Raw genomic sequence first — 18340 nt, forward strand, 5'->3', positions numbered from 1 at the left:
CTGCACACAGAAAATAAATCAAACCCAATAACAAACTGCTTTAGATTATTAGTGCTAGTTGACGAGTTGAATTTGACTTTTTGTCTATTTCATTAACAATGTTAGGTATAGTATTCACAATCATCTTACTACAAACAGAGCAAAAAATTGTCTGTTGTTTGTTTGTTTGTTTGTCAGTCGCATGATGCCAGATTATAACGTATCTTTTTCCCTTTATTGCAACAACTCCGACTCCAGCGCCTACCCCCGTCACAGGTTAGTCTCCGAAGATTATTTGACAATATCATTCTGATATGTACAACATAGCTACGAGACAGTTGCCGTTAATAAGGCAAAAAAAGTGCTCTTTTATACGGCCTGCTAATAATAGTACTATTGCAGAGCTCTGGAAAGAAGGGACATCCAGATAGCAATTTTGATTACAAAGCAGGTATCAATGTTTTAGTGGCATCTGCGTCTGTACCTGCGACTGTGTCTATAGCCGGTATAACCGCCGTTCAGCGTAGCACACCAGCCTATAGAAATATCTTAACATTAAAGGCAAGTACACTATTCGTGGACGCACCCAAGAGAATGGTATTGGATGTTTCACCTTTACACTTACACTTACACCCAGGGCACATCTAACCTATGGATCACAATTCACCCATTGAGCAGCATGTAATGATCAGCTAACAGAGCGAAGATTAGTGCACCTCATGCATCTCTTTAGCATTTTTTTGTATCATATTTAATTACACCTACACATCATTAACCAGATAGTGTTCTATTCCCTCACGAAAGCCTGCCCGGATGGTTATATCCAGTACAGCGCGTTCTGCTTCAAGGCCATTGATGAGCTGAAGACATTCGAGGGGGCGCGCCAACTATGCGCCATGGACAGCGCTCGTCTTGCCATGCCCAAGAACAGCGGTACAAACGTCTTCTTGGAAAGCCTGACTACAGCTGACTCCTACTGGATCGGCTTGAACGACATGGATGTTGAGGGACAGTGGCGTTGGGAAGATGGGACGACTCTTGATATGACCAATGACTTCAGCAGTTGGGCTGCTGGTGAGCCGAACAGTAATGGCGAGCAGCATTGTGTGAGACATTACGATGAAGGTCTGTGGGATGACAACCAATGTCACGACACATTAAAGGTTCTTTGCCAGATAAATCTCGGTAAGTCCTTATTGATGGCGATGATTATACCGTTGTCAGTCTGGTTATTTTTTCGTGTTCTTTCAAGGATCACCTATAGCTATACGTACCAGCACCCGATTTTCTATGGGTAAAACACTGGAGGCGCAGACGCCCAATTGAGATCGGATGCTCTGTGTAGGTGGAAAGAGTAGCTGAAATCCCCAATAAGATGATAATTTAATATCTAGACTTGATTTGTATTACAGAATGAGCTTTGTCATGATATATCTTTCTTGGGAGGGGGATCTAAATGACCAAACAAAAAAAATATTGGTAGCTAGTAGCTATTCCTCTATCAGGTACTGCTGTAACGGGGATTGTGCAAACTGGATGCTAGTCACGTTTATTAGGAAAACGTGTCCCTTAATCAGACCTTGCTCCCTCTCAAAAGCCTGCCCCACCGGATACAGTCTGCATGGATCTTTCTGCTACAAGGCTTTTGACGAACTGAAGACTAACAACGGAGCACGTCAAGTGTGTTCGGAGGATTCCGGCAGGCTGGCCATCATCAAGGACAATATCACCAATACCTTCTTAGCCAGGCTGATTTCACAGGATAACTATTACATCGGTCTGAATGATCTGAACGTCGAGGGCCAGTTCCGTTGGGAAGATGGAACTGTATATAATAATGACACAGACTTCAGCAATTGGAGTCCGGGAGAGCCGGACAACTCTGGCAATCAAGACTGTGTCAAGCTATCTGGAGACGGTCTTTGGGGCGACAAGGATTGTACGATAAAAAGGAAATTCATCTGCCAGATAAATCTCGGTTAGTACTAGACGACCTGTTAAATTACAAATAGTCTCACGTGTATATATGGCAACGATACCTATAAACATACTGAACGCGACATTATCGTCATTGATCGTCATGATTAAGAGAGTGTGAGATATTGACTAGCACTGTTGGCAAGTACATTTATCTTAGTAGCTGTTGCCATACATTATATCTTGCATCGCAAGATTGTCGAAAAAAATTCCCTCCTTCCTTCCTTCCTTCCTTCCTTCCTTCCTTCCTTCCTTCCTTCCTTCCTTCCTTCCTTCCTTCCTTCCTTCCTTCCTTCCTTCCTTCCTTCCTTCCTTCCTTCCTTCCTTCCTTCCTTCCTTCCTTCCTTTCTACCTTCCTTCCCTTCCTTCATTCATCCTTCATCCCTTCCTTTTCTTCCTTCCTTCCTTCCTTCCTTCCTTCCTTCCTTCCTTCCTTCCTTCCTTCCTTCCTTCCTTCCTTCCTTCCTTCCTTCCTTCCTTTGACTTTATGTTTATTCAATTGATACCACGTACTATACATCACAATAAACATTTTTCTTTCCGTGTATACTTGCAGTTAGCCTTGCAGTAAAGTTATTATAATATTTCCTAATAGCTCCTAAGAAGTGGCGTGAAGACTCCCGGTGCGGTGAGGGCTACCCTGCCCCAAACGGTAACCCTGCAGAATGTAACCCTAGCGGTGTCCGCCCGTGCTGTTCCCCACATAACTGGTGCGGCTTAAACGCAGACCACTGCGACTGTGAGGGCTGTGTTGACTACAGGAGCCCAGGTATGTGCCGGACTCGAACTGTGTTCAAATAATTCTATAGAAGTCCGTGTGATGACAGTAGAATTCCGTGTGATAACACACTGCGATTGTCAGGGCTGTGTCGACTACAGGAGCCCAGGTATGTGCCGGACTCGAAGTGTGTTCAAATAATTCTATAGAAGTCCGCGTGATAACAGTAGAAGTCCGTGTGATAACACACTGCGATTGTCAGGGCTGTGTCGACTAGGTATATGCAAGATGGGTGAGGGGTGTGAAATGCCACACTCGAAGTGCATTCGAATGATCAGTCTATGGAAGTTTGTGTGATAACAGTAAAAGCCCGTGTGATAATAGTAGAAACCCGGGTGATAACCCAAGTAATGACCCATATCGAATGTCATCACCTATATCGAATGTTATCACGAACTTTCAACTTAATTGTAAAATATTAGTACGTGTTTCGATTGCTCCCGTGTTCCTATATAGCCAAGCTTTAGCGCGATACGATAAAAAAACAAATATCGAAAACCTGCCAAAAAGCCAGTGCCTGTGTTTCATATTTTGAGTTTACAATGTGCGTTTTTCTTCTATGTACATACAGGCCACTTGTCAGACTGGGTAAAACACGGATCTCGCTACTACAAGTTCCTGCAGTCTACATTCGTGCCCTACACCGAAGCTAGAGCCCTATGCGAAGCCGAAGATGCAAAGATAGCAATGCCAAAGGACCAGGCAGCTCACGACTTCATAGTGCAGTACAGAAACCAGTTTTACAACAACATCAACCTGTGGATCGGACTGAACGACATAAACGTTGAAGGCGACTTTGTGTGGGAGGACGGCACCCCACTGGGCAGCTTGAGCCGTTGGTTTCCAAGACAACCAAATAACGGTAACGGCTTGCAGCACTGCGCAGTCCTCACCCCGGAAACCAACCCGTACCCCAACCAGTGGCGGGATGACGACTGCAGTTATACAAGGGCAGCTATCTGTGAAAGGGGTAAGCTTTACCAGAACCTAGGATATTGGAGTTTTCTTTTATGTCATACATGTGACGCGAAAACGTTCGATACGGGTGTTCCGGACCGGGTGATAACTTCCGTATCACACAGGATCGAAAGTTGTATCACACAGGCTTCCTTCGAGTAAATCGAACTATTTCGAGCGGGCCAAGTGTGGCACGGTTGGCAATTCGAATACCTGATTCGGACGTTGGAACATTGCTGTTGTAACACTAAATTTGTTCAACTTCTGGTGCATTTCGCATCAAAACATGGGTTTTCTCAGGTGGGTATGACATAAATAAGATACAACACGGTGTATTCCGCATCACCCTCGGTCCCAGCCCTCCCGCGGGTCGGATCACCCTCCGGTTTTCGGCCGTCGTGCGATCCGACCCGCGGTCGGGCTTGTACCTCGGGTGATATGGAATACGCCGTGTTGTATTCTATATTTACACCACCAGGTAAGATCAGATAAGCCTTGACTGTGTACTTTTTGATGTCTATCAGACACCTTCCTCAAAGCTAATCTAACTGGAGTACTGCTTCTGGTCACTATATGTAGCCGATGTAGGTGGCGCTGCTGCGTCTAGAACACAACCCCAGACGTGGCTAAGTTTGTATCCCCCCTCATCCCGGTTCATCACATTCACTGGTGTTGTCTTTGATATACAGACCACCTTCTTGATCCCTGTATAAGTAGGTCACCCTGGGTCTTCCCCCACCTCTTTTTCCTTTAGTAGTAGACTCCCGGAGTACAAGATGGTGTGCAGGGATTTCAGGGTGTCTAACACAATGACCAGCCAGTTTCAATCTGCGCTGTTGTATTTTCTTGGTGACAGATTACGTTTAGGCTCATGCGGGTGTAGCAGCCATTTAGCCTTTCCTCGAATGACTTGGTTTAGGTCCATGTTTCCGAGGCGTATAACAGTACAGACTCCACGGTGTCAATGAATAACCTCACCTTAATCCTGCGTGGGAGCTTGGATTTCCATATCTTGTTTAGTTTGTGATAACTATTCCACGCAAGAGGTTTTCTGACTTTAAAGTCTGTTTCAGAACTTTCTATCAGTGAGCCAAGATTTTTGAAATTTTTGGAAGTTAACCATCGGAAGTAAACCATGACAATATTGTGAACAATGGCAATAAAATAAGAAGGCACCGATTATTGAAATGAGCTAGTGTGGGCTTATCGTGCATTACATCTAAGAATCTTCTGCTAACATCCAAAATTTATATTCTGTTGACGAATACAAAGGCTGCCCGACGAACTACACTCAGCTCAACGATTCGTGTTTCAAAGCGTTTGAAGACCCCAAGACCTTCTCCGAATCACGCGAAGCATGCGCGGCACTAGGCGGGGTCTTAGCCATGCCCAAAGACAGGGTGACAAACAATTTACTCACGAATCTGATGCAGCCCGGTATAAACTACTGGTTCGGTCTGACGTATCATGACACTGAAGGGCAATGGCGATGGGAGGACGGCAGTGTGTATGACATAGACACAGACTTTGGTAACTGGAGTCTGAATGAACCAAATAACATGGGTGGACAAGAACACTGTGCTCATTTTACAAAGCGGCACTCATGGAATGACAGAAGATGCCATAGAGCTCACAGCTACATTTGCCAAATACAGCCAGGTAAGATATGAGTAATTTATGTCATAACTGTGACGCGAAAACGCTTGATACGGGTGTTGCGGACCGGGCCATAACTTCCGTACAGGTTCGAAAGGCGTATCACACAGGCTTCCTTCGAGTAAATCGAACCATTTCGAGCGGGCCGAGTGTGGCACGGTTGGCAATTCGAATACCTGATTCGGACGTTGGAACATTGCTATTGCAACACTTTTTTGTTCGAGGGCACCGAATTTGTTCAACTTCTGTCGCATTTCGCATCAAAACAAGGGTTTTCTCTGGTGGGTATGACATATTTAAATAACAGGAGAGCGGTGACTGTGTCCCGCTTCCTAATACCCCCTTCACATTAGGCGCGATTCGATCGGACGACGAGTCTGCGAGCTCTAATTTACGAGGAGGCATGACCCTGGAGCCCACGTCGAAATGGCCGAGTTCCCCCTTCCCGTCAGGGTCATGCCTCCTCGTAATTTAGAGCTCGCAGACTCATCGTCCGATCGAATCGCGCCTAATGTGAAGGGGGTATTAGAACATCAGGAATAGAAAACAGGATGGAACTCCATTGCACATGTTCCGTTATATTCCTGACCCTTTGTCTATTGCTCAGCAAAGTCGAACCAGGATCACAGCCAAACGCTAAACATGAGATAAATGAAGGAAATGTCTCATTTACTTTCAGATCTGACTGTACCTCTGACTGGGCCACGTTTGCCTGCCCTGTATGGGATGCCAGTACAACAGACAACGCACAGAACCATACAGGGCAGGCACAGAAACTACTACACTTAGTTGATAACCACGGGCTATTCCAAACAGGAGCCAACTAGAAATGGTAATCTTTTGGACCTGGTCTTAGTTAATAACCCAAACATAATTGAAAAAAAAAGTAGTTCCGGGATTAAGTGACCATGACATGGTTGTAGTGGACGTCAACTTGGCACCCAAACAGAACAAAAAAACAAAAAAAGGAAAGTGTACATTCGCACGAAATCTGACGAGCCTTTAATCAACCATTACCTGGGTGTTACATTAACAATAGGGCTGAAGTGGGGTGTCCATGTTAACAAAATAACAACCAAGTCTATACAGACATTTGGAGTAATCAAACGCAGCTTGTGGGCATACCCAGCCAGGGTGAAATCACTTGCATACACATCACTGGTAAGACCTAACCTTGAATATGCCGCCACAGTATGGAATCCTTATACAAAGAAAGACAAATGTAAACTTGAAAGGGTACAGAACCAAGCTGCCCGATTCTGTACAAACAACTACAACAGGGAAGCTGGTGTCACAAAAATGAAACAGATCTGCAGTGGGTGTCACTGGAAGACAGAAGGAAAATGTCCAGACTTTGCATGATGTACCAAATGACCAATAGACTGGTGGACGTACCGACTGATAAGTATCTAATACCAGCTCAAAAAAGGACAAGAAACAGTCATGCCTTCAAATACCAGAGTTACTAACCCAGGATTGATATGTGTTCAAAAATTCGTACTTTCCCAAAACTATCGTAGAGTGGAATTTGTTATCATATAACCAGCTGCTGTCGCGCCGCGTGCCTGTGTTACGCCGAAGGGCGGTTATACCAGCTATATAGATACAGATACAGACTATATTTACTCACCGAGTACAGCGGTTTTGGGAAGGAGAGACGCTGTACAACAGGATAGTCTCACCTGCTGACGTTTAGATGTCTATCATGACACCTTCCTCAGAGCTAATCTAACTGGAGTGCTGCTTGTGGCCACTGTATGTAGCCGATGTAGGTGGCGCTGCTGCGTCGGGAACACAATCCCATACGTGCCTAAGTTTTATGCCCCCCTTCGCCTCGGTTCACCACTGGAGTTGACTTTCTTATCCACCTCCTTGATCTACCGGATACGCCTGCAGCACATATCGGCGAGACGCAGCACTCCATATACATGTAGAAAGGAAGAAAGAAAGTGATCTCGAACCAGTTTTAGCTCACTGAAGAGCTAGTCTTCCACTGGTCGTGACAGAGAGGACAGACGCTATGTACAGTATTTACAGGTTCATTGTACCGGGGAAATTCCCCTAGCTCTTTACGACAAGCACAAGCACAAGCACCACGGCTTAAGGTCCTGTCCTAAGGACCGCAACCCTTTCCAGTAGCGTGCATGTCGGGTGTGCGACACAGCCGGAACCGAACTCATGGCTTCTAGTTCCAAAGGCAGGGCCGCTGACCACTGGACTACGCGCGCTACCTTCTCTAGAAGGTCTGGTAGAAGCTCTGAGGAGGAATCTGATAGGCATCGAAACGTCAGCAGATGAAACTTTCCTGGTTTCGTAAAAGAAAACTACAATATCCTATGTTTCACCAACCTGATTGAGTTATTTTCGAAAGTTTGCCAGAAAATAACAAGTAGCTTTATGTTCTGATAATGAATACGTTCTAATCTCTTCTGATAAGTTCTGCCGCCTGAGAGTTCCTCTCTATCATTTATTACTTTCTAAGACACAGGGAAAGGTATACAAATTTTGTAAGGCTGTTTGTATATTAATTTAAAGAAGAAGACACTGATACGTGTATATTGAAATGAGCTAGATGTGGTATGTCATGTATTACACCATCTTCCACTAACAACCACAATCTGTTTTGTTCACGAAAAAAAAAGGCTGCCCGACGGACTACACTCAGCTCAACGATTCGTGTTTCAAAGCGTTTGAAGATCTCAAGACGTTCTCCAATTCACGCGAAGCATGCGCGGCACTAGGCGGGGTCTTAGCCATGTCCAAGGACAGGGTGACGAACGATTTCCTGGCGAGTCTGATGCAGCCCGGTTTAGACTACTGGTTGGGCCTGATGTATCATGACGCCGAAGGGCAATGGCGATGGGAGGACGGCAGTGTCTATGACTTAGACACAGACTTTCGCAACTGGAATCCGGGGGAACCTAACAACATGGGCGGACTAGAACACTGTGCTTATTTGACAACGAAGTACACATGGAATGACTATAGATGCCATAACAACTTCAACTATATTTGCCAAATACAGACAGGTAAGATATAAGCATTCTAACTTGTAATGTATTACATATTGGACAGTTCCCGTCATACGCCATAACGAACAAATCGAAACCCCTGCTATATTACACTTATTTTTCGAATACCTCTGTCAAAATACAACCTTTAGGGACACAAAGGTTCTCAGCTTCTGATGGTCATCTGACGGCCTGGTCAGTCGGGCCAGCGTCTTTCCAGATCACTCCTTGATGCCACTGATGTATGTTCGATCAGGACTAGGGGTGGGTACCGGTACAGGAAATTCAGGTCCAGGTCCGGTTCAGGTCCAGAGGATTAAGTTCTGGTCTGGACCTGAACCTGGACCTGATTCAGTATGTGAAAACTTGTGAATGGGCGACACTCAAAACTATGATCCATTTCGCTACAAATAGTATGTTTTGTGGAGTATTTGACTCCCACTGGCGTTCTAAAACCCTGCAAGACTAACTGCCTCTGTACGATTGAATGAAAAGCTTTGTAGAGATGACTTTAAACTCTACCTGCTTCGCTCTCGTTATTTCCTCGACCGGTAAGCCCCAAAAAGTTTGAATGCCTGATGATATAATCTGTTCATTTTTCAGTAGGTCCAACATCCGGTTCACTGATTTTTTTCAGGTCCGATTTTTCTGGACCGGTCCAATAAGAAAAAACGGTTTTGTACCGGCACACCGTACCGATGCCCAAACCTAGTCAGGACCGCCCATGCCTATCTTCTACCTTTCCTTGTATGTGTCAGAGTTCATTTCCTTCTGGATACGTGCCCGAACCGTCGCAGCTTCATCTTTTTAAAGAAGTAAAGAAGAAAATGTGAAGAAATTAACTTAAAGTGAACGATTATCTGAGCAACGAGTTGTTGTTTCTCTGTCACATGATACCAAATTATAACTGTATCTTTTTACTTTATAGCAACAAGGCCAACTCCAACGCCTACCTCCGTCACAGGTTAGTTTCATTTGACAACATCATATTCTGATATCTAAAACATAAATACGAGACAGCCTCCGTTAAGGCAAAAGGTGCTCTATTATAAGGCCTGCTAATATTACCGAGCAATTGACTGGATGATAAATGCCATCAGTTCAAAAACCTAACGAAACCAGGGAAGGAACCGGATAGCACCTGGGATTGCGAAAAATGGCCAAAAAAAGCTATGTGTTATTTGTTGAAGACTTTACTCACAAGTACACTTGTTTGAGGAGGGAGTGCCACTGCATAGTATTACTAGTACTTCGTTTGTGGGCTTTATGTTGGTGTAAAGCAGGGTATTTATAAGAGACGGGCCTCTGCCTAACGGACTTTGTTGCACGGTCCTACAGGCTGCTATGTTTAATACAAATATATCACTCATTGATTCATGCAAGGTAAGCTCACCTGCGTATATATCTAAGTCCGTATGAGGTGCGCATGGGAGTATTTGCCTCCACCAGGCTCCACAGGTCGTTGCAAAAATAATAGAAATTGGACAAATGTAAACAGGTAACAATGTCAGACGAGTTAGCTGGGTCACTAACCATACTTCTCAATCAGCTAACTCATCTGGCATGTTATGTATCTATATTTGTCCAATTTGTACTATTTTTCCCGTGACATGTGGAGCCTGGTAGACACTAAGAGCTTCATACGCACCTCAAACGGACTTGAATATATACGCATGTGTGACCCCACCTAAAAGCAGAGCTACCGGAGGATAGGGTGTACAACGTGACAACTAGCTCGTCGACATTCCGATGGGAGCTGGAGGCGATTCCAGTCATCTCCTTTGCTGTCGAAGCTAAAGCTAGTTCAGACGTGCGCCTCGCCCTGTCTCCAGTCAACAACTTCACAAGCGTCATGTACGAAATAATCATCGGCGGATGGAGCAACCTGCTCACCACCCTTCGGCGGACTGATTCTGAAGACCATCTCGCGGTGAAGCTCACCCCTGGTATACTGCCTGCGGGGCGGTTCAGGAGGTTTTGGGTGCAAATCATCAAGGGGACGGTTAGAGTCGGTATGGACAACCAGACCTCCCCATTGATAGAATGGACGGACCCGTCCCCTATTGACGTGCGGTTCGTAGGATTTGCCACATCGGAAGGAAACCTCGGGCAGTTCCGCTTCTACTCGACTCTATCAGGCAAGCAAGACACACACTGTTTGGCGATCCGCATGGCTTGTTTCCTTTCAAATCATTAATGCTTTTATTGCTCACTGCTCTTCAACAACTGCAAGGGTGGATTCCTTTGTGTGAACTTGGCTATCTTTTCCTGGTACTTCATCACGTTATAAGTTTTCCTGGGGTCCTTTGGCATTCTGGTGATGAGCTGGTGGTGTCTTTATATCACGTATTTGGTTGAGCTAATGGCGTGTCGTCTCTGATGCTTTTGTAACATCTTTATATTTTATCTTTGTATTGATTAGACAATATCAATGATATGATGTATTCATGTATCGTCCATGTACTATCTCTTTGTTGATGGCATTTATTGACATATCGGTATAGCCAAAGGTGTGTGGATCCTCAGGTGGATGAGGGGCAAGGATCTGTCGTGGCGATGACATAACCCTGAAACTTCTCTTTTGAGTTTTTGCTCAAGGTTTTGCGTCTTACTGCTTGCAAGTTCACGGTGAGAGTCATGTTGTTAGTACGTTGTTATCTTTTTATGTGGAGCATTCCGCTTCAACATTCTGACACCTAATGTTGGTATTCCCATGGCTATGCTTATTTACCGTTTCAACCATCGTTGTATCACCCAGACACAATCTTCTCCGTTCGCTTTACCACCGTTGTTGGCATCCCATGGAACGACGATTATAGAAACCCTGCTTCAGTGGCCTATCAAGAAGTAGTGAACGATACCGTCCAATCTGTAAGTTCCTAGGAAGTTTCACTGGTATAGGAGGAAGGTTACGAATAGATTACTTGTGGTTTTAAGGCTCGTCATTATTTCACTAACTGCCTTTTTTCAGATGTACCACTTTTGCAAACGCCTGGCGAGTACTGTGCTACTAAGTTTGCCTTAATGAATAATACATCTTATTCATTTTCTGTTGAAATTGTTTAAGGAAGAAAAGAAATCATGCTTCTTTTCTTTGTATTTCTGCGCTATTTCAGGTATCCAAAACATTTGCGGTTGAAGCAGCATTCCACGGCGTAATAGTACATGACATCAGGTGTGTGAGCGATTTGGATGCATAATAGCTAGAAAGATACATGTACTATATTTTTCTTAAACATCGCTAACAGAAAACGTTTCCAAGTGTGCTATGTTGAGTGACCATTGTACTCCCTTCATCACGGAAAGTTTGATGCCAAAATCCTTATCATATTGTATTCACAATGCCGGAATTCTAGTCCTGACGCTGATGTGCGCGTTTTGAAGCTTTCGACATCACACGAAAATGGCACTATTGCAGTTCACGAAGAAAAGTTAGATATATGTATATAGAAAAGAAAGACAATGCGATGGTGATAAGTTGTCAATTCATAGTACTTTTAGCAACTTTCCAACATATCTTGTGCTAATACATCACGATAGGATGCGCGATCAGTACGTATCAATAGACCTGAAATGCTTTGCTTACGCCCTCCACAGTCCAGGGAGCGTTGTGGTGATTTTCAGTGTTCAGTTCATCGGGGCCCGTCCTAACGACACTGCTGTGCACGCAAACATGGCATCGGCAGTTGCGGAGTCACTTGTAGTCATTGCAGGTCTTACCGTGAGCGAACTGTGGCCGGGAGGCGGTAAGATTATCGTTTGAGTGACAGCAAAGGTGTTGAGGTCCTCCAAAGTAATATGGCAGCAACGACATTAACACTTGATGAGTGCTGGCAACGATATGGCGAAGTGTTTTATTACTGACACAGGTGGTGATGCAGTCTTTTGCTCACAGACTGCTGTTTAAAAGTCATGAACTCACCTTACAGCGCTGATACAACCTTCCGTTTTCTTACAACTTCTTCAGACGTGTGTTTAACTACATTGTTCCAGCTTCTTGGGATATTCTATTGTGTTATGCATTGAAACGTTCGTGGTTTGCTGGGTTGGCATGGGCTTTTTTTAACTATTGATTAAATGTATAAACAACTTTTATGCTGTGATTATTGCCTGCACGCGTTTGGGTCGTCTTGACCATGGTGCGCGTGTGTGTGCTTTGGGTATTCATCAGTATAACGTCAGAGCTTTCATCTTAACCCACGTTCATACGTCATATACTTTTGCGTGGTATGACTTGGTGGCCTTGCTTCTATACTTTACATTCCAACCATACATTATAAACCGAGCATTCCATGATAACAATAATAGGTACATGGTGTTTTGGGTGGATTCTAACCGGCCTCTGGCCTTTTGATTTAACAAAGGCGCCCATGCAGAAACGGTAAGTACACGGAACATACACAGGTATCATCATTGGAGATGCCGAAGTTTGTCAAAGATGCTTAGCAATATTTGAACATGATACCATCAATACCCTGTTATCATTGCCTGTTTGCCTCGGGTACACATCATACACATATTCCACATGCAATCTGAACCACTCCACTTGGGAAATACAATGCATGCTACCGTTTTTTGACTCAGTTAAGGGGGCATTCCACTCCAGAAGCGGAAGACAAATGAAGATAAGACAAATAAGATAATTTTGCAAAAAATTGGGTGCATTTGTATCTATCAGAAAATAATATTTGCCCCTTTAATGCTGATAGAGGAAATACATATGTTAATGATATGACTGGTATGAACGGCTGCATGTATTTCCCCAGCGGAAGGAGGTCTGTGTTCTGGAGCTACATGTGCAGAACACGCAGTCTGTGTGCAGAGTTCAGGAGGAGAGCTGCAATGTACATGCCGCAATGGATACAGTGGCGACGGTACCGTTGAGTGTAAAGGTAGGCTTCTGTTAATCGGCAAGCAGACCCTACGATGGCATAAGATAGTACCAAACTTGCCACGGAGTGTAGTCAGCCAAGAGGTGTCTTGTAGCAAAACACACTCCCAAGCCGGCTTCACTCCTCAGCCAGCTTTTGATACTATCTTATGCTACCGTAGGATCTGCTTGGAGATTAGGCTTCTGTATCATGTTTGATGTCTAAACTATATTCCATTACATTATCTTAAAGCATTATGTTAGGGACTGTCATGTTTTGATTTTTTGTTCAAACAACGCAGATCTGAAGTATGGCATATGGCAAGTTTTGAATTAACGCTCCAAGTAGATTCCCAGGGAGGCGATTAGGCCAGCTTTTACTCACAGTCAGTCAATTCAGTCATCCATCTGGTGACACTATGAAGTCCCTTCAGATGACTCTGTTGCGCATGACAGACATTTGGTCCCTGTCTTGGAGACCAACATCCTTCTCGATCAACCTCCTCACAATAACGATGTGAATCCTGTTGCCTGGTTTAGTTGTAAAGGTGTCAGCAGACCCTAAAAAGAGAGGCTATATATATATATAGATATGCAATTTAGTTGATTTTCCATCAGTAACAATGTATGCAATACGCATTCACAATTGATGTGGTGAAGTGTTTTCTATGCAGACATAGACGAGTGTTCAGACGGCACGCACAAGTGTTCTCGGGTCGAACTGTGCTTCAACACCGAAGGTTCACACAGATGCGCCCAGTGCTACCCGGACTTTACGGTGCAAGGTGGAGCCGAAACAATGGCCTCAGCTGTAACCATCTTACGGAGGGTACGATTTTTCCTCCGGGCCGAGACAGACATCGACTGCAACGTGGAATATGCTGTCTCCTTTGCATGGACAATCTGGAGCGGTGATGGAAGCGATATCAAACAACTCAACACTACAGGGAAGCTGAAGACTTCCGCACACGAAATCGCAGTCCCGAAGAACTTTCTTCCACTGGGGTTAAACATGCTGAGAGTTGTGATTACAGTGTTGGAGAAGGAGTCGGGACTGAGTCTCAACAGAAGTCTGGAGCGATGGGTGAGGATCATCTCCTCGCCGATAGAGGCAAGAATTGCAGGAGGATCCGCGAGAAGCGTCAGTTTTGGATCCAGTATCACGTTAAACGCTACTGTCTCGTACGATCCGGACAACATCATCAAGGACTCAGGGTTGTTTAACTACAGCTGGAGCTGCAGTATCGGAGAAGGTGTGTAAGCCGAGGTGCACGCATATATAACAATACGTCATTATTCAAAACTATGTATTCATTAAAGCAAACTGTTACCGCTATATATCCGTTATGTGCCCGATAAAACGAAAATCTCCAGCTCTTTTCGTAGATGTTATTCCACACTAGCTTGCCATTTGCTTACATCAAAGTGATTTGCAGCATGGCAAAACCCGATTGTTTTTATGTTCATTGCAAAAAATGCTGATATGATATAAGTATATTAGCACCATCATCATCATTAATAATAATTGGACAAATGTTGCACATTTCAACATGTAGAAAACAAACACTTACTTACTTAAATCTGTCTTACAGTCATGCCTTGCAACGACGTGTTTCGCAACGTCAGCACGAAGGCTGTCTACGTCATCCCATCCGGGACATTCGGACCAAACGACACCATCACCTTTACGGTAGATGTCAGCTTCGCCGGTCGCAGTCCTGGGGTGTATGCGCAAACCATTCATCTTTCAGTGGAGGACCCCACCATTTCTTTGAGGTAGGCCTGGATACGTGTTTAGAAACAACATGAAACTGATTCTTGCAATTCATTGTTATACATTGATTGCCATGTCAAATTCTTTTTCTATTATCTTTGTCTCTGTCAGAAGCAGCAGAACTAGCCCTTTGTAATAGCCACATGCTAGTTAGGAAGCCCTAACTGTGCGTTCTGACCAATAAACAAATAAAAATGAACTAATTCTTCAATTGTTACGAGGTATTCTTTACCATTTGTGGTAATTAAGATAAAGTGTTTGTTAGCTGTTTTTCGGAAATCACGGTACTTGTAATTGCATTAAGACTAGCCTGACATCAGCGTCTTGGGAAAAAAGTTACAGTAAGTTAAAGTAAGATCGTTATAACAGTAGGGTTGATGGAGGTTGTTGAAATCTTCGGAAGGCAAATCTCAATTTGACATTGCCATTCGACGTATTCTGAACGACACAAACAGTCGCATTCCAACCTTTATGCTTGCCACACGCTTATAACCGGCAAAGCTCCTGACAAACAAAAACGTTTTACATCCGTACCAGATGCAACAGCAACTGCAACAGCCGCATCAACCCATCGGAGCGGCTGGCCCTGCTGTCCGTGTGTGAGAACTGCCTCCAGGACGAGCAGCTCTTCTACAACTGGACCTTACAAAAAGCGCCCCCTGCCTTTGGACGGTCGGTCCTCAACTGGGATACAGACACGACTACTGGGAGAATTTTGCCAGATCTCGTTGTTCAAGCAGATGTCTTTCAGGTTAGCACCATTTCCAATAAATGATTATCAGGTAAATATTTGATATTTGTTTTTGTAAGTTATGATTCTCGTTACGTTAGAGAATTGTTACGTTAGAGATAAAACGAGAGAAAAATCGTGTACAAAGAAGAACATCCTTAACTATCGAAATTGACTAAAACTTGTGTCATCAATTCTGTCTTTTCTTCAGAAACCTGGACAGTATATCTTGAGGGTTGACGTCACCAGAGCAGAGGGTGTGTCGGGGTTTGCGGAGTACCTGTTTGAACCGAACACCCCTCCCACACCGGGAACCTGCTCAGTTAGTCCGGAGACTGGTGTTGCGATGGTGGATGAGTTTTCCGTACAATGTACAGGTATGACACAGCTTGTTGATTGGTTGATGCATGTATGGTTCATTTGTATGATCACATGTTGTTGAAAGCTTGGCTTTCTGCCACAGATTTCACTTCATTTGATTTATGTATTTAAACAGTGACATACACTCAGGTCACATTGACCTGTTTCTTTTCTATGCAAATCGACAATAATCTTCAGCCTTTTCAGCTGACGTTGGTCGCTGAAGTTGTTGAAGGTGCTGGTCTTAAATTTCTGCCTGTCCCTAATAGTCACAATGTGCTGTGTCAGTGAGTTTCAGAGTAACAGTGTCTCTTCATTTGTATGATCACAGTCGTAGTAATGTGATAGAAGTTATACGATGTGGACGATAATTGTTTATTTCTTACAACAGCAAATATAACTACTCACGACGTTCATATACTTTTTTTACTTACTTTATCTCAAGGGTCAATATGAGAACGCAAAATAGTCTTGTTTTGAACAACGATTTAGACTTTTGGATAACGCCTTTGAACTTGTTCCCTCCCCAGGATTTTCAGATAGTGACCTTCCCATGACGTACGCGTTCTACTACAACACGGGAGGGCAGCGGCTGGTCGCCATCAACTCTACAGCGGAGGATGACGAACTGTCCTTGTTCTACAGTGGACCGGTGTGTTCAAGGCCTTTAGACTTACTCTCTCTCTTTCTCTCTCTCTCTCTCTCCCACTCCCCCATCTCTCTGTTTGTCTCTCAATCTATGCGTTTATTATCAGCATAACTAAAGAAGCTGTGATAAAATCGATAATGCATCCCCTGGCAGCTTTCTTAAGCTAATTACAGCAGAACTTCCAGTTTGGGCATCTCGTGTTCTGGACATGCTATGTTCGTGATGTTCTAGTGGTAGATACTTTTTGTTACGTGCTGTGATTGTTTGACAAAATGCAGATGACTAGAATCTACCAGGTCAGTTTTAAAACATAAATGCATCATACGTAATACAGACAGCAACATGTCTATGATAACATTGTATGACGTCACCAGGTGCCGTCCACCCCGCCAAGATTTTTACCGGTTGGTCTTTCGTCACGTGACTACAACGTCACCATCTTGGTGAGGGCATCAGATGCCCTTGGAGCCCAGGCTGCTGTCAGCCTGTTGGTGAAGGTATGAGATGAGCAGCGATTATATTTCCGCTTTTTCAATGTTTTTGTCGTGTAATCATGAATAAAATTTGTGACATGTAATCGTATATGTGAAGCCTATTGCATTGTGTGGTGTGATTGGTGGGTGATAAAGCCCAGAGGTCCTGGGTTCGAAGCCCCTGATGTGCCCAGAGTTGTGCCCTTGGAAAATGCAGTTTACACGACTGTCCTCACATCACCCAGGTGTAAAAATAGGTATCTGACAGTGACTTTGGTGGAGGAGGTAAAGAGCGGTGGTAGGAGATGTATCGGCTCTGCCTTCCTCTGTCATGTCCTAGACAGTAGATTCGCTGTCCCTTTCGGATTTAAAACGGCTATAGGACTGCCTTTTACCTATATGTGAATATATGATTATCAAACTAGCAAGATTATCTTGCACATATTATAAGCTATGACTATATTTCAATTGATTTATTTCACTCCCATATTTCTCTTTCCAGGTATTTCCGCTCCCTACAGAAGAGACCACAAACATCGCCACTCAGCTCACGGTCGGCGCGAACAGCACGCTGGGTAGACTGGTGCAGGGCGGGAATTTCCAGGCGGCGGTGCAGGTTTCCAACAGTGTCAACTCAGTGCTGAATGCCGAGGCTGCGAATGCTACAGGCCAGGGGAAACAAAACGCGACACAGGTTTAGCTACTTTCTCATCTATCTATCCAATCCTATATCTTTAACACTTGAAATGAACGTTACATAGTGATACAATTTAACATTGCCTCTCATCTGCCCTAGTGCGTAAGTCTCCTGGTCAGGGGGTGGGGGTGGTTCAAGGTAACCATACAATGTAAAATTTAAAATGACATGATAGGTCTTATTCTCTACTTAGAAAGTAGATACAATATGTTCTTACTACCCCTACCAGTAGAACCCTGGTGCCTCTAGCGTTACAGGTACTTACTATTTACCTGGCGACCAACGTACAATCTCAACCCCAACAGGTCCGTTCTTCAATCATCTCGTCACTGTCAGAGTTCAAGGTGCAGAGTGTGTCCTCGGTGAATATCCTGGCCAATGCTCTCAGTCAAGCTACCGTAGTACAGGAGGAGGTGTCCGCTGAATCAC

The 18340-nt window shown here is 44.2% G+C and overlaps 2 protein-coding genes across 2 annotated transcripts in view; both read left to right on the forward strand.

Annotated features, from left to right (window-relative positions):
• LOC118417473 overlaps positions 1 to 10555 on the forward strand; it is a 30926-nt gene extending 20371 nt beyond the window's left edge. Inside the window, exons 21-29 of the mRNA XM_035823039.1 lie at positions 220 to 255; positions 784 to 1164; positions 1577 to 1957; positions 2552 to 2725; positions 3306 to 3704; positions 4964 to 5350; positions 7990 to 8376; positions 9287 to 9322; positions 10053 to 10555. Coding sequence (XP_035678932.1) covers positions 220 to 255; positions 784 to 1164; positions 1577 to 1957; positions 2552 to 2725; positions 3306 to 3704; positions 4964 to 5350; positions 7990 to 8376; positions 9287 to 9322; positions 10053 to 10555 — 2684 coding nt within the window. The remainder of the gene's footprint in view (positions 1 to 219; positions 256 to 783; positions 1165 to 1576; positions 1958 to 2551; positions 2726 to 3305; positions 3705 to 4963; positions 5351 to 7989; positions 8377 to 9286; positions 9323 to 10052) is intronic.
• A 2574-nt stretch (positions 10556 to 13129) lies between these two features.
• LOC118417474 (sperm receptor for egg jelly-like) lies at positions 13130 to 17914 on the forward strand. Its single transcript, XM_035823040.1, has 8 exons — positions 13130 to 13250; positions 13903 to 14481; positions 14821 to 15004; positions 15540 to 15753; positions 15944 to 16109; positions 16623 to 16744; positions 17116 to 17238; positions 17717 to 17914. Exons 2-8 carry the CDS (start codon positions 14028 to 14030, stop codon positions 17912 to 17914), a joined length of 1461 nt encoding a protein of 486 aa, XP_035678933.1. The 5' UTR covers positions 13130 to 13250; positions 13903 to 14027.
• Positions 17915 to 18340: the final 426 nt, after the last annotated feature.

This window comes from Branchiostoma floridae, chromosome 6, assembly GCF_000003815.2.
Source record: "Branchiostoma floridae strain S238N-H82 chromosome 6, Bfl_VNyyK, whole genome shotgun sequence".
In the NCBI taxonomy this organism is placed as follows: domain Eukaryota; kingdom Metazoa; phylum Chordata; class Leptocardii; order Amphioxiformes; family Branchiostomatidae; genus Branchiostoma; species Branchiostoma floridae.

What these genes read in the sequence shown, in the direction of transcription:
- LOC118417474 (XM_035823040.1), top strand. Translation starts at nt 14,028, where the DNA reads ATGGCCTCAGCTGTAACCATCTTACGGAGGGTACGATTTTTCCTCCGG. An exon ending in TTCAAGCAGATGTCTTTCAG is followed by an intron (nt 15,754 to 15,943) that starts GTTAGCACCATT and finishes TCTTTTCTTCAG; the next exon opens with AAACCTGGACAGTATATCTT. An exon ending in CCTTGTTCTACAGTGGACCG is followed by an intron (nt 16,745 to 17,115) that starts GTGTGTTCAAGG and finishes TGACGTCACCAG; the next exon opens with GTGCCGTCCACCCCGCCAAG.